Source organism: Bombus pascuorum, chromosome 11 (assembly GCF_905332965.1).
Source record: "Bombus pascuorum chromosome 11, iyBomPasc1.1, whole genome shotgun sequence".
Lineage (NCBI taxonomy): Eukaryota > Metazoa > Arthropoda > Insecta > Hymenoptera > Apidae > Bombus > Bombus pascuorum.
This window is the reverse complement of record NC_083498.1, coordinates 11,150,717-11,163,847: the sequence shown is the minus strand read 5'-3', so window position 1 is coordinate 11,163,847 and position 13,131 is coordinate 11,150,717. Positions and strand designations below refer to the sequence as shown.

Here is a 13,131-nt window from a genome sequence, read left to right as displayed (position 1 = left end):
ATGATATTACACAAACATAAATTTATGAATGACTTTCATTTTTTAATTAATAAAAAATTTTATGTTTAACAGCTTTTATTAAATATGAAATTTTGGTGATTACACATTGCATTATTAAAAAATAATTATCACTATTATTATTATTTACATGTGTGTAGTAGTTATACATTATATTATATATCAATATTTTACAACAAATTGTTATAAAAAATTGTATATGGTAAACTTTAGAAACGTATTAAGTCAGATTCTTCAAACTCTATTAAATCTGGCATATCAGGTTCTGGAGGTCTTTTGTACCATGGGTCTTCCAATTCCCACAAGTCAGGATGTAAATGTTCTCTACCTGGTGGTGGCCCACATTGTGGGCAAGGTGGATAAGTTTGAACATCAAAGAATTTTTCTAATTGTTCTGGTTCAAAGGGTTCATATTGATAAGGTCTTTGTTGTCTAGGAATAGGAGAAATTTGAGCTTTTATTCTAGATGGACGAGGCATAGCCATGCCACTTTCATCTTCTTCCCAAGAGATATCTCTCTCTTGGTAAATTTCTTCTTCAAAAGGAATATCTAAATCTAATTCATCTGACATATGTTCTGCTGCTGCTATTCTTTCAAATTCTTCTTCCATTCTTTTAGCTGCTTCTCTTGCTTCCATGTCAGCTTTAAATTTTTGCATATATTCACGTGCAGCAATAATATCTGGGTGATCGATAGTATATTCAAGATCCTCTAACTCAGGGACTCTATAGAAATACCATTATTAGATGTAATAGCTATAAGAGTTTTATTTAACTGTACTCTACTTAAAATATTACCGTATAATCTTTTTTTGTGGAGTGGGTTGATGTGGAGGGGATATACGAGCAGAATCAAGAACAGTGGTGGGACGACTTTCATCTTCAAGATGAAGAGCATTTCCACCAACATTTGCAACTGCAATAACAAAATCTCTTCTAGCTTGTTGTAATTCTGTTAGTCTATTTTGTACCGCTGCAGATTCAGCAGCATCTTGCTCATCAAGAGTTTCACTATCAATGATGAAATATGTCATGTTATCATTACCAAAGGGAAAAGAATTTTATGAAATCACCTGATCACTTGAATCGAACGATTGGCCACTTGTGATACTATTTTTGATTCAGGATCCACAGGTGGTTGTGATATATTAACAATGGTAGTACGATCTTCGCTCACTATTCCAGGAGGTATTACAATATTACTAATTATTCCTTCACCAATTGGATCAGCCTGAATTATATCAGCATTCATCATTTTAGCTAATTCAGTAGTTTTTCTAGGTAGAGCTTTTGCAGGTAATCTTGGTGTCTTTGGAGTTTTTATGGGAGAAGGTAAACGACTGGCTACAGTTTCAAATTCTCTTCTAGGTGGTGGGACTCCTCTTCGAGGAGTTGTAGCTGGTGTTATGTGCGGAGTCTTTCTACCTGGTGTTCTTTCCTTGCCCATCCTAATTTGAAGTAATTTTATACATAGTAATTTTATACATTAAATATATGGTAATGAAAATTGCAGAATTAGTTAATTTATTTTTTGTTATATTATTTAATATTTTGTGAAATATTTTATGAAATAAATATGATATGAGAAACATAATTCAAATTAAAGAGAGAGGAACTTGTTATCCATCATGTTGTTTGTTACAATCAAATTTAACTATCGTCGCGACCTGGCATCACCTCCTATTGGTGCAGGTGTCCTTTTAGGTGTTCGAACTGATGTAACTGATTCTTGCTTACGTTCATATTCTTCTTTAAATTTCTCAGCATGTTTTATTCTAGCTAGCATTGCTTTAGTCATTCCTGGTTTAGCGAAGTCTACTTTTTTTGGCTCAGGTTTAACCATCCTCCTGCGTACTTTGAATGGGTCTCTTTGGTGTTTGGATGCTGCATCTTCCCTTAGTTCGATATCTCTTACAAGTGATGCAGTTTTAGCCTGACGAAGTTGTTCAGTTTTTGTTAACTGAGGCCGTCGAATCATTTTCTCCTTTATAAATTAAAAGTAAAAAGTATTAAATATTAATATTAATATAACATAACTACTTTTTGTACAACGAAAAACACAGAAAAATATTTCCGTTAGAATACTCTATATGCAATAACCTGTTGAATAATTTATTTCCTTCTGTTAATAAATATTACTTTGATTGATATTTTAAAAAGAGCCTTTTTACATCTTCATACTACTAAGTGTTTTGTAAGACTTGTAATCATGATCCATTACGATGCGATTAAAAATTGTCACATATTTAATGTCGATTAATTTAATTGTTTATTAATTACTAAAATTTTTACTATTAATTGGTCGGGACGTCATATAATTTGGCAGGTAGAATAAAAGTTCGTAATAAGAATTGCTTTTGTTTTTTATAGTATATACCTGTTGTCTAAAAAACTAAAACTTTTACAAAATACAAAATAATACATATTCGTCTGTGATTATACATAGGAAATAAAAGATAAACTTATCGGAATATGAAGGAAAAGAAAAAATTGAAATAATCCATTTCATAAGGCAATACTAAATCTTTTACGTGCACATATACATATATTTTTATTTAATAACTTGTACATTATATAAATGTGTCGTTATATTATACGCATATATATATATATATATATATATATATATAGATAACCATGGATTAACTAATATAGATAACAAAAGTTTTAAATAAAATATAGTAATTGAAGAATATTAGAAGTATTGCCTTTTGAAATATTTGATTTAAATTAATTTAATCGATTGTTGTGGATTTTGCGATATATTTAGTTGATATGAATCGATATGCAGTCGATATGTTAGAAACGTAAGTCCACATGTATATCAATTGAAATTTTTGTTGAAGTTACTTCATCTTCTTTAATAATGCCAACTAGGGCAGAACGCCCTAATTTGATACCTTTTCAGGATACTCAGTATAGTTGGACGGATGATTTGCCAGTATGTAAACAATCTGGTGCGTAAAAATTCAATAACATAACCTAGAAACGATCTTGTTTAATGTTTATACCTTTCAAATATTTTATTAGGTGTAGGATTTTCTACGAATATAATTTATCGTGAGGATGGGTATAGACAGGAGGAACATCCATTTGAAGATCGTAGCTTTCATTGTCGCTATGACGATTCAACGTTCCTTTATGGAGTATTTGATGGGCATGAAGGCACAAAAGTCGCAAATTTTGCTATGCAGCGAATGGCTGCAGAGATTTTACTTGGACAATTAAATGGTAAATCAACAGATGAAGAAGTTAAAGAAGTTCTTAGGTAATAAAGTAAAGTATAGCTGTAATGAAGATTGTAAATTATGGCTATTACATTTTTGTAAGAAAAGTAAAGTTGTGGAATATATTAATATAGACAGGCGTTTATAGCTGTGGAAAGAGGATATTTAGATTCTATTGGAGACCTTTTGGCTGAACGGACCAGTTTGCAATTTGATATACCTGATGGATTAAACTCCTATGAAACTTATCAAAAGTTCCCGCATTTGGTTGGTTAAGTATGTTATATTATACGAATTTTGAAAATATCAAATATTGTTTACATCTTAAGATTTTATTAGGTTGATAAGTTAAATGCTTTAAACTGTGAGCTATCAGCAGGAACTAGTGCAGTTGTAGCTCTTATATATCGTGGAAAATTATATGTTGCTAATGTTGGCGACAGTAGAGCTTTATTATGCAAAACAGATGCTAATCAAGTGTTGAGAGTTGTACAACTAAGTGTAGATCATGACTTAAGGAATGAAGATGAATTGTTAAGATTGTCTCATTTAGAATTGGATATTGATTCTATAAGGCAAGGTAATTTTTAAAAACCATATTTAATTCCAATATAATTCTTCAATTTTTGGGGTATTTAATAATAATTTATGTTAAAGGATCTCGTATTGGAAATCAGGAAACTACACGTTGTCTTGGGAACTATCTTGTCAAAGGGGGATACAGAGAATTTGAAGAATTAGCATCTGCCACAGCAGAACCTGTCATTGCAGAACCAGAAATTCATGGTGGCATAGAACTTGATGACTCCTGTAAATTTTTATTGCTTATGTCTCGTGGTCTATATAAATCATTAGAGGAAGTAACTGGAGTTGATCAAGTTAATATAAAATTAATTAATTTTGCAGTTCAAGAGGTGTGAAATAATTATTGACTATACATACAGTAATATATTCTTATTCTCATAAAATAAATTTCAGTTTCAGGCACAGTCCACTTTAACAGGAGTTGCTCAAGCTGTTGTAGATAAAGTTGTAAGAATTCATCATGACATTAATATGAGTAATTTACAAAGTACAGTAACAACAGGTAAACGAGATGATATAACTCTTCTCGTACGAAATTTTAATTTCCCGCTTCCTCATGCATTGAAAAGTCCAACTAATCAATCAGTCAGATTTAACCCAATTGTAGAATCTGCTCAGATTACAACAATGCTAGAGAACGAGTATTCAAGTACAAGCGTTACGGAAGAAAATTCCGATTTTTCAACAACTGAAACTTCATCAACATCAGATATATATCCTTCTGGTGCGAAATCGACAAACAAAAACTCTAGAATTAAGCCTTATGTTAATTTTTCTGAATACTATGAAAATGTTGAAAAGAGACGGCGAGAAGGAACATTACCAGAAGGTATCAATTTTTGAAAAATATTAAGTGTGCACTATATCTATAAATTAAAAAATTACATTTGTATGTATATATATACGTAAATATTACTTTGTCTCTTAAATAAGAATTAGAAATAAATAAATTATTTATTCAAATTGTATGTGTATAACGAGTGATTCATAAAAACAAATTTCATGATAACAATTATAAGTCTTTGTTGTTCATTTCATTTTTTTTCTACGCAAAAAAGATATTCACGCAAAAATTTTGTAACACAAACATTAAGGTAAAAGACCTTTTCTATGTGCAATGAGCGTTAAATGGTGTTACAAAATTTTATAAGCTATATAATTTTTACATATAGATTATAAATATTTCGTTGGATTAGATTTAAGTCTTTCAAATGCAGCTTTTTCGAGACATTCTCTATGATCAGGATGAGCAATTTGAATCAATGCATTTGCTCTTTGACGTAACGTTTTACCAAAAAGATTTGCTATACCATGCTCAGTAACTATGTAGTGTGCATGTGCTCTCGTTACCACGATACCACCTCCTATGAAACAGATTTCGATCGTATTTAGATGATGACGATATGACTCTTTTGTATTTACAAACTATTATATTAAACATTCATTTTAATCGAAATAAATGATTGTTTTTCATAAGTGGTTGATATAAAATTCGTTTTCATACCAAGTTTGATTACTGGCTGAATTTTACTTTCTCCTTTACTTGTTACTGAAGGAAACGCAATTATGGCTTTTCCTCGACCATCCTGGCCCAATGCTGCACCTCGAGTAAAATCAAGTTGGCCACCAAATCCAGAGTACATTTTACAACCTAAACTATCTGAACATATTTGACCAGTAATATCCATTTCTATACAAGAATTAATAGCTGTCATTTTAGGTTGCTGTAATATTACTCGAGGATCGTTTACGTAATTAATTGCAAGCATTTCTACATAAATGCATAAATACTTTGTTATTTGCAGAATTAAGAAATTTGTATATATTAATAATTTAAAAAAATTACGAGTGTACACACCTACAAATGGATTGTTATGTAAGAAGTCATATACTCTTTTTGTACCAATTGCCAGAGAACTGACCGTACGTCCTCTATGCTTTATTTTCATTTTGTTTGAAATATTCCCTCGTTCTGCTAAATCTACCATTGTATCACCAAGTATTTCTGTATGGACTCCCAAGTCTTTATGATTACCAAGAGAACAGAGAATAGCATCGGGTATGTTACCAATCCCAAGTTGTAAGGTTGCTCCATCATCTATTAGCCTTTGTGCAATTATCTTGCCAATTTCTTGCTCAATCTCATTTGGTGGAGTACTAGCTACACATGGTAAAGGACAGTCATATTTGACAGCCCAATCAATATGACTAGAATGAATAGCAGTATCCCCAAATGATCTTGGCATATGTTCGTTAACTTGAGCTGAATGAAGAAAAAAGAAATTTTTATTGTTATTCAAATGTAGCAGTTATCTATTGCCAAATGCTTACTAACCAATAATAACTTTGGCTGAACTAATCGCAGCACGCGTACAATCCACGCTTACACCTAAAGAACAAAAACCACGAGCATCTGGGACACTGACTTGAATTAATGCAACATCTGGAATAATTCTCTTCTCGTAAAAAAGTTTTGGTACTTCGTGAAGAAATATTGGAATATAATCTGCTCTGCCTTCATTAACAGCCTCTCTAAGATTAGCACTGATGTAAAAGCTTACAGATCTAAAATGTTCTGAAAGATAATTATATTTTTATGAACATAATAAAGCGTAGCAATTATGTCTAATATTTTAAGTTATAAAATACTGTACTCTCAAATTCAGGACTTCCAAATGGTGCATCACCCTCGAGACCCATATGAATTAATCGTACTCCACGTAAATTATTACAAACACCATGTTCAGTCATAGCACGTATTAATTCATTAGGCGTTGCTGCACCTCCTTGTATAAAAACAAGATGCTCTGAAATAACATGAATTTAATGTATGTCTAGTCATAAAATAATATTTATATAAACCTATTTAAGTATGGAAGAAAGATAATCATACAATATTAAATACCTACCTGAATTGATAATTTTCACTGCATCTTCTACGCAAACCCATCGTGGACATCGTTTTAAAGGTTGTAAGGGTTCTCGTATATGCCTCACACCGCACATATTAAAGGGTTTTGTTGGTAAAATTTTGCTAAATGTTGACTCCAAATTTCGACGAAAATTAAGTCCAAACATTTTGATAAAAGAAAATATATGAGACGTCAAAAAATATATAAACGATTAAAATTTGCTAAAGCTTGTTGATACAGTAGAGTATATACGGCAATTACGTCGAAATTTGGATGACACATAATCTAAAGAATTTCTTTAATCTTAAATGTCAGTTTACGTCAAATCACATTAGATCCGTTACCATCTCCACGATTAGTATTTGAATGTCGGATTTATCGGTATTCGATTTTTCAATTTTCTCGATATACATTCAAACAAACATTTTCGTTTTATGCTTTATTCAGTACAGATGGAAATAAGTACAACGAAATAATATATATTTTATATTTATTTTATTTTTAATTTATTGTTTCAAATGTTATGTATTCTCAATTACAATAACGTTAATTTACACAGGAACATCTTCAAATTTCGTGTAAAAATTATTCGTTATTATTATATACTATCTTGGTTATCATCAACCATATTTCGATTGTACTTTTAATGTTAAATATCCGGTTAAAGTAAAAGCTTTTTTATTCCTATTTCTTAGACGAATATATTTTTGACTTATCTAAAATGAAAGTCTTTACATAAATATTCAAAATGCAATTCGCTATAACGTGATGTTGAAACTCTATTTTTGATACTTCTTTTCTTAAGTTCACTTTTACCATTCTTTTAATAAGATGACATAAATTTTAAAAATCATGATATAATTTATCATAACTTTCCTCGATGCATACAAATGTTTATGCTTATGAGAAACAACTATCACAAAATGCTATTAAAAGAAATCCTTCGAATATTGTTTTCAATCTGCTTATGGCGCTGGCATCACTTTTAAACGTGCAAATGCCGCTTTTTCTAACGCTTCTCTGTGATCGGGGTGGGCAATTTGAATTAGTTCATATGATCGTTGTTGAAGACTTTTACCGAATAAACTAGCAATTCCATATTCCGTGACCACGTATCGTGCAACTGCTCTGTTTGTAACAACACCAGCACCTTACAACAAACAACAAAAGTAGAGGTCTTGATTGAAACAAGAATACTTAATAATAATAATTACATACCTGACTTTAAGGCGGGTTGAATTTTACTTTCACCCTTCGAGGTAACTGATTGTAATGCAATGATAGGCTTTCCTTGACGATCTTCGCTAAGAGCGGCACCCATAATGAAATCTAATTGTCCTCCGAATCCAGAATACATCCTAGTTCCAATGCTATCAGAGCAAATTTGACCAGTAATATCAACTTCTATACACGAATTAATAGCCGTCATATTCGGTTGTTTGGCTATTATTTTTGGATCGTTCACGTAATCCACTACCAACATTTCTATAAAATCCATCAAGTGATATGTTTGTTCATGTTCATTACAAAAAGAAGACAGTATAAAATATACCTACCTATAAAAGGATTATTGTTCATAAAATCGTACAACTTCTCTGATCCAACACAGAAGGAACCGACGATTCTACCTTTGTGCATTGTTTTGCGATTATTCGTTATACATCCCTTTTTCACTAACTCTACTACACCATCGCTAAACATTTCACTATGAATTCCAAGATTCTGGTGACTCGTCAGAAGCGATAGAACCGCGTCTGGTATGCTTCCGATACCCATTTGCAATGTGGCTCCGTCTACTACTAAATTTTCGGCGATATATTTACCGATTTGTTGTTCCTCTTTCGACGGCGGCTTCACGGGATGCACCGGAAGTGGTTTGTGATGCTCCACAGCGAAATCCAAATGGCTGACATGAATTATAGCATCGCCAAATGTTCTTGGCATATATTTGTTCACTAAAGCTGCAGATAACGAAGAAGAAGAATTAATCATAGGACAATTCTAGTATGTTGAGTGAGTTTGAGAAGATTCGAAAATTTACCTACGATGCGTGTAGAATTGCTCACAGCAGATCGTACACAATCTACGCTAGTACCAAGTGAGCAATATCCATGTTGATCAGGTGGGGTAACATGGATAAGGGCAATATCTGGTTTTATATATCCTTCATTAAATACACGTGGGATCTCATGCAAGAAAATTGGAATACAGTCGGCATGACCCGTTTGAACAGCTGATCTCACGTTGCCTCCAATGAAGAAGCTGATGGATCTGAAATGTTCTGCATACAAAGCGCTATAATATGTAATCAAATATTCTTAACAATATGATTTTTGTTTCGATTTATTATATTGGATCGAATAACGCGAAAGAAATCACAATATCACTTACTTGCATTTTCTGGCTTAGCGAACGATGCCTCACCCTCAAGATGCATGTGAAACAATCGTACATTTCTTACGTCACATCGGGCACCATATTCAGTCATCGCCCTTAACAGTTCAGTAGGTGTAGCTGCTGCACCTTGGACAAATACGAGTTGATCTGAAAAATATAAAGAGGCTGTATAAAGCCTGCTTGGACTGGGAGTAGTAAACACTTCTAATTCAGTCGCTGCTAAGAACATACATACATATGTATAAATGTGCATACACGACGTATTCTATTTCAATGTTCTATTCGCTATAGAATACAATTATGCTTCTATAGTACTGTGAATATCTATAGGTATAAATAATAACGTTTATTGTAGTATTTCAAAGATGACAGTCGTTTGTAAATGATTTATCTAGCATTCTTCCTTCTTGAGAAAAGAGAAGTATATGTTCCATATCTAACTAAATTAAACCAAATACACTTTTATTATTGTTTGTTTAATGTATACTCGAATGGTTATAGTTATCCTGATAAAAATTTGCTATCGTTGTAATTTATGTAAATTGAACATCATGTGAGCTTACTGTGTACGTATATTTTGATTATGTAATAACCTCCAGGTTATAAATAGGAAAATGCTATATCTTAATAGGAATGATATTGATAAGTATTTTTTCCAATTTTGATAATATAATTTTTTATTCTACGCAATTCATAGATGATGAAGATTTTATAAATGAAAACTAGAACCACAAGTACAATAGATGAAATTTGATCTATGCGTGATTGCGCGCTTCATCAAAACTAATAATGTTCGTCGATCAAAATGCATATTTGCTTGATGAATATGCGTGTCGGGGTCATCATTTTATATGATATTCTATACTTGACAATTGTAACTCTATAAACAAGCGTATTAACTATTAATATTAACAGACTACATATGATATGTATATGGTATTATATATACAGTGGTTAAAGAAGATATTTGCACATACCCTTTGCTTTCAATGACGCGTTTTTTATCAGATTCTTCATTTTATTTCCATAATATCAAATTTTTAGTCGCATGAACGTATGTAAATGCTATAATAAATACAATGGGTAAATTATTTTTTATACTGCTTTTTATAACTGCTGTATAAAGTTCTTGTAAAGGTAAATAACAGGAAATATCAGATAAGAAATTATGTCGAAGTGAAAATTCCAGAGAAACTCCAGAGAAATTCCAGCTTTAGAATTACATAAATAATGATAATGAGGTTATATTCTCATTATACCGAACTATAGGTCAAATTTTAAGTGATAAAAGTTATTGGCTAACTACCGCTAATATAGCAAAAATACTTATAAGTTATTCAATTTTAAGTTATAATAATAACGTTTAAATAATAAAGATCTCATTATTGTAACATATTTTCGTATATTACATTTCAATTTTATTTCGTACAATATCTGAATTGCATAAATATTCGCAGTCTACGTATAACATCCCACCCTTGCAGGGTTCCGCGCCGAATGACAATCTTGCGCCGCCCTAAGTGATCATAGGGACCGACATGTCAAGGAGGATCTGAATCTCCTTAGACTTGCACGACAGCCCAGGGGATAGCGTTGAGAGGGGTGGTCCCTCCTAATGCCAGAACTAACCAAGGAACGACTCCTTCAGACAGGAGAAGACGCAGGAGTGCTCCGGCAGTAATTCGAAAAAGGTTCCGGGACATCCCAGCTGAGCGTCAGGCGGTCCACTGTGGGGTTTTAGTCGGTAAAGTCCGACACTACCCCGCCGCTTCCCAGAAGAGCGGGGGGGAGGTGTCCATGAGGATTTTCCCACGTACAAAAGAAAAAAGGAAAAAAAAAGAGGTCTACATATAACATATACATATGTACATATTTATGTAGTATGTACATCAACATAAAAATCATGTTTCTCATTTTTCATACTGTAATTTTGATGACGTTCCATAAAATAATAAAAGTTTCATTGTGGGAATGTTTAATTACAATCGATCGATTAATCGATAGAAACGTTGAAAATTTCTGATCGGTAATGAATGTGTAACATGAGCTCTGTCTCTTTCTATCTCTCTCCCTATATAATCTGACAGCTATCAAATACGTCAGTATTAATCTGCTTAGATGACCCTTGAAACGCTGGTATGAAGCGTTCGTTGAAGTGTTCGTAAATGAAACATTCATATAAAATTTTAACTTATACATGGGAGTCTCAAACATAACAAATATATTAACTTCTTATATTAAGCATAAGCATAGGCATTATATTAGCATAAGCAACCTTTTTGAAAAAGGACTGAATTTAAAAAAATATATTTGCAGTTGATTTTAATGTATTGACAATTTGGTGTTGTAAATCTTATAATCCATTATAAGAATAATATTTTGAAGAAGTGTTTTATATACAAATATGAATATGACAACCAATAAGAGCATAAGAGTAATAAATAATTACTAAAGTTGATGTGTTATTTAGATATGAGATAATGTTTAAATTTATAACCTGATAAAACGAACCTGAGAAAGTAATGTAAAAGATATCAGATGATAAGAATAAACTTTTACATAATTTGATATAAATTATTATTTACTTAAACAGAAAGATAAGATTAAGATCAGTATTGAAAATTTGTTTCGACATTTACTCTTCTTCGGAAACAAATATATAAATCTAAAAAATACATTCTTTTTTTTATAGATAAGATAAGCGAATAATTATGTCAAAAAAATTGTTGACATCTGGATTTACTCTTACAATACTTTGAGGTTAGTTTTTGAAAAGTATAATTTTTTCATTAAACAGTATGGCTTTAAAAAGGGAATTAAATAATGAAGCAAAATATCTAATGTATTAACGTACATGTAATGTATTACGAGAAATAATAATTACCAGAATCTAATTCTGCTTTCTCGATCGCTTCATCGGCAGTTTTGAGCCAGCACGGTTCCTTGTCTAATATTGGCATAGAGGGTTCGTTCACGTACGTAAAATAGGTCTTCTTCGATGTTTGGAAACAGCACAGACGAGACGTAGTCGTCATTGTTTTAAGAGTTTTAGATAGATTGACTATTCGTTTAAGAGCCGCCATGGTTCAGTATAGTATTTTCCTGTCAGTGAAGCACGAGTACACAGTGTCGATTGGAACAACGATAAAAACTTATTTCTATAGATCGAATATACAATGATATACAAAATTTGAGTACTTAAAAAAATAATGTTAAGAAATCTTTTAGAATATCAGCTTAAACGAATCAACCTTTTTAGATTCACGTATATATCCTCGAACCAGCCGTCACCGTGTCTCACTGCACACTCGCACTTTCTCGGCGCGAAATTATTGCTGTCAGGTCCGCAACTAAAAGCAGTACCATTAGGTACACATAATGAATTGGGTCAAGGCTAGAAATGCACAAATTTTATAACATCTTGTCTAATTAAAAATGGACACTATATTTTTCATCAAAATATATAAAGAAATTTTAAATAACATGTTTGCGACAATTTTTTTCTGTCAGATGGTTTTATGGATTTTATATTTGTAATACTTATTGAAATGTATTTGTTAAAATATTACTCATTTGAAAAATTGAAGTATATAAATAAAAGATCGAGAATTAAAATAAGAAAAATGTATATAAAACTCTTTCTGTCTCTCTTTAATACTAATCTTTCTGAGATGAATTATTAAATATTAAGATTTCTATTAAAGTATTCATAATTGAATAAACCGCTATAACATGTAACGAATAGTTCTTAATCCAAAGAATATACATGTATTTGATAAAAGTTTACGATCTTTCTTTACAAATATCGCTTAATATTTTCTTTATGGTACATTTATTTATAACACATATTTTTACAAGTTTTGTTGTTAATAAATATTCACTGAATTACTTAGTATAAGCCACGTGATCGCACGTGCCATTGCTTCTATCTTTGTCAGATACTTGCTATTTATTATATCTATCAATTTATCAAAGTAAAATTCACTTAACTG

The 13,131-nt window shown here is 31.5% G+C and overlaps 4 protein-coding genes across 7 annotated transcripts; 1 reads left to right on the top strand and 3 right to left on the bottom strand.

Moving 5' to 3' along the window:
* Positions 1 to 160: 160 nt before the first annotated feature.
* Positions 161 to 1,999, bottom strand: LOC132912071 (uncharacterized). Its single transcript, XM_060969179.1, has 4 exons — positions 1,674 to 1,999; positions 1,092 to 1,502; positions 817 to 1,029; positions 161 to 744 (listed from the first exon to the last, which is right to left on the bottom strand). Exons 1-4 carry the CDS (start codon positions 1,994 to 1,996, stop codon positions 228 to 230), a joined length of 1,464 nt encoding a protein of 487 aa, XP_060825162.1. The 5' UTR covers positions 1,997 to 1,999; the 3' UTR covers positions 161 to 227.
* A 716-nt stretch (positions 2,000 to 2,715) lies between these two features.
* On the top strand, positions 2,716 to 4,798 carry LOC132911650 (TGF-beta-activated kinase 1 and MAP3K7-binding protein 1-like). Of its 2 annotated transcripts, none has more exons than XM_060968418.1 (7): positions 2,716 to 2,825; positions 2,896 to 2,975; positions 3,049 to 3,286; positions 3,380 to 3,512; positions 3,585 to 3,825; positions 3,903 to 4,159; positions 4,224 to 4,798. In XM_060968418.1, the coding sequence occupies exons 1-7, from the start codon at positions 2,794 to 2,796 to the stop codon at positions 4,671 to 4,673; spliced, it is 1,431 nt and encodes a 476-aa protein (XP_060824401.1). In that variant the 5' UTR covers positions 2,716 to 2,793; the 3' UTR covers positions 4,674 to 4,798. The 2 variants fall into 2 exon arrangements, with proteins under 2 accessions (XP_060824401.1, XP_060824402.1); XM_060968419.1 differs by having other exon boundaries at positions 2,788 to 2,825; positions 2,901 to 2,975.
* LOC132911647 (4-hydroxybutyrate coenzyme A transferase-like) lies at positions 4,766 to 7,111 on the bottom strand. 2 transcript variants are annotated; one of them, XM_060968414.1, is made up of 6 exons: positions 6,740 to 7,111; positions 6,485 to 6,637; positions 6,166 to 6,405; positions 5,689 to 6,093; positions 5,335 to 5,601; positions 4,766 to 5,194 (listed from the first exon to the last, which is right to left on the bottom strand). In XM_060968414.1, exons 1-6 carry the CDS (start codon positions 6,906 to 6,908, stop codon positions 5,004 to 5,006), a joined length of 1,425 nt encoding a protein of 474 aa, XP_060824397.1. In that variant the 5' UTR covers positions 6,909 to 7,111; the 3' UTR covers positions 4,766 to 5,003. The 2 variants fall into 2 exon arrangements, with proteins under 2 accessions (XP_060824397.1, XP_060824396.1); XM_060968413.1 differs by having other exon boundaries at positions 5,335 to 6,093.
* A 104-nt stretch (positions 7,112 to 7,215) lies between these two features.
* LOC132911649 (4-hydroxybutyrate coenzyme A transferase-like) lies at positions 7,216 to 12,459 on the bottom strand. Of its 2 annotated transcripts, XM_060968417.1 has the most exons (7): positions 12,024 to 12,127; positions 10,117 to 10,204; positions 9,134 to 9,286; positions 8,784 to 9,023; positions 8,299 to 8,703; positions 7,961 to 8,227; positions 7,216 to 7,892 (listed from the first exon to the last, which is right to left on the bottom strand). In XM_060968417.1, exons 2-7 carry the CDS (start codon positions 10,154 to 10,156, stop codon positions 7,708 to 7,710), a joined length of 1,290 nt encoding a protein of 429 aa, XP_060824400.1. In that variant the 5' UTR covers positions 10,157 to 10,204; positions 12,024 to 12,127; the 3' UTR covers positions 7,216 to 7,707. The 2 variants fall into 2 exon arrangements, with proteins under 2 accessions (XP_060824400.1, XP_060824399.1); XM_060968416.1 differs by lacking the exon at positions 10,117 to 10,204 and having other exon boundaries at positions 12,024 to 12,459.
* Between the last annotated feature and the right edge of the window lie 672 nt (positions 12,460 to 13,131).

What these genes read in the sequence shown, in the direction of transcription:
- LOC132912071 (XM_060969179.1), bottom strand. Translation starts at nt 1,996, where the DNA reads ATGATTCGACGGCCTCAGTTAACAAAAACTGAACAACTTCGTCAGGCT. An exon ending in GATGCCAGGTCGCGACGATA is followed by an intron (nt 1,503 to 1,673) that starts GTTAAATTTGAT and finishes ATATATTTAATG; the next exon opens with TATAAAATTACTATGTATAA. An exon ending in CGTTCGATTCAAGTGATCAG is followed by an intron (nt 1,030 to 1,091) that starts GTGATTTCATAA and finishes CATCATTGATAG; the next exon opens with TGAAACTCTTGATGAGCAAG.
- LOC132911650 (XM_060968418.1), top strand. Translation starts at nt 2,794, where the DNA reads ATGAATCGATATGCAGTCGATATGTTAGAAAC. An exon ending in GAAGTTAAAGAAGTTCTTAG is followed by an intron (nt 3,287 to 3,379) that starts GTAATAAAGTAA and finishes ATATTAATATAG; the next exon opens with ACAGGCGTTTATAGCTGTGG. An exon ending in TATTGATTCTATAAGGCAAG is followed by an intron (nt 3,826 to 3,902) that starts GTAATTTTTAAA and finishes TTTATGTTAAAG; the next exon opens with GATCTCGTATTGGAAATCAG.
- LOC132911647 (XM_060968413.1), bottom strand. Translation starts at nt 6,908, where the DNA reads ATGTTTGGACTTAATTTTCGTCGAAATTTGGAGTCAACATTTAGCAAA. An exon ending in AGTGAAAATTATCAATTCAG is followed by an intron (nt 6,638 to 6,739) that starts GTAGGTATTTAA and finishes ATGTTATTTCAG; the next exon opens with AGCATCTTGTTTTTATACAA. An exon ending in TGGAAGTCCTGAATTTGAGA is followed by an intron (nt 6,406 to 6,484) that starts GTACAGTATTTT and finishes ATTATCTTTCAG; the next exon opens with AACATTTTAGATCTGTAAGC.
- LOC132911649 (XM_060968416.1), bottom strand. Translation starts at nt 12,222, where the DNA reads ATGGCGGCTCTTAAACGAATAGTCAATCTATCTAAAACTCTTAAAACA. An exon ending in CAATTCTACACGCATCGTAG is followed by an intron (nt 8,704 to 8,783) that starts GTAAATTTTCGA and finishes CGTTATCTGCAG; the next exon opens with CTTTAGTGAACAAATATATG. An exon ending in GAACAATAATCCTTTTATAG is followed by an intron (nt 8,228 to 8,298) that starts GTAGGTATATTT and finishes TGGATTTTATAG; the next exon opens with AAATGTTGGTAGTGGATTAC.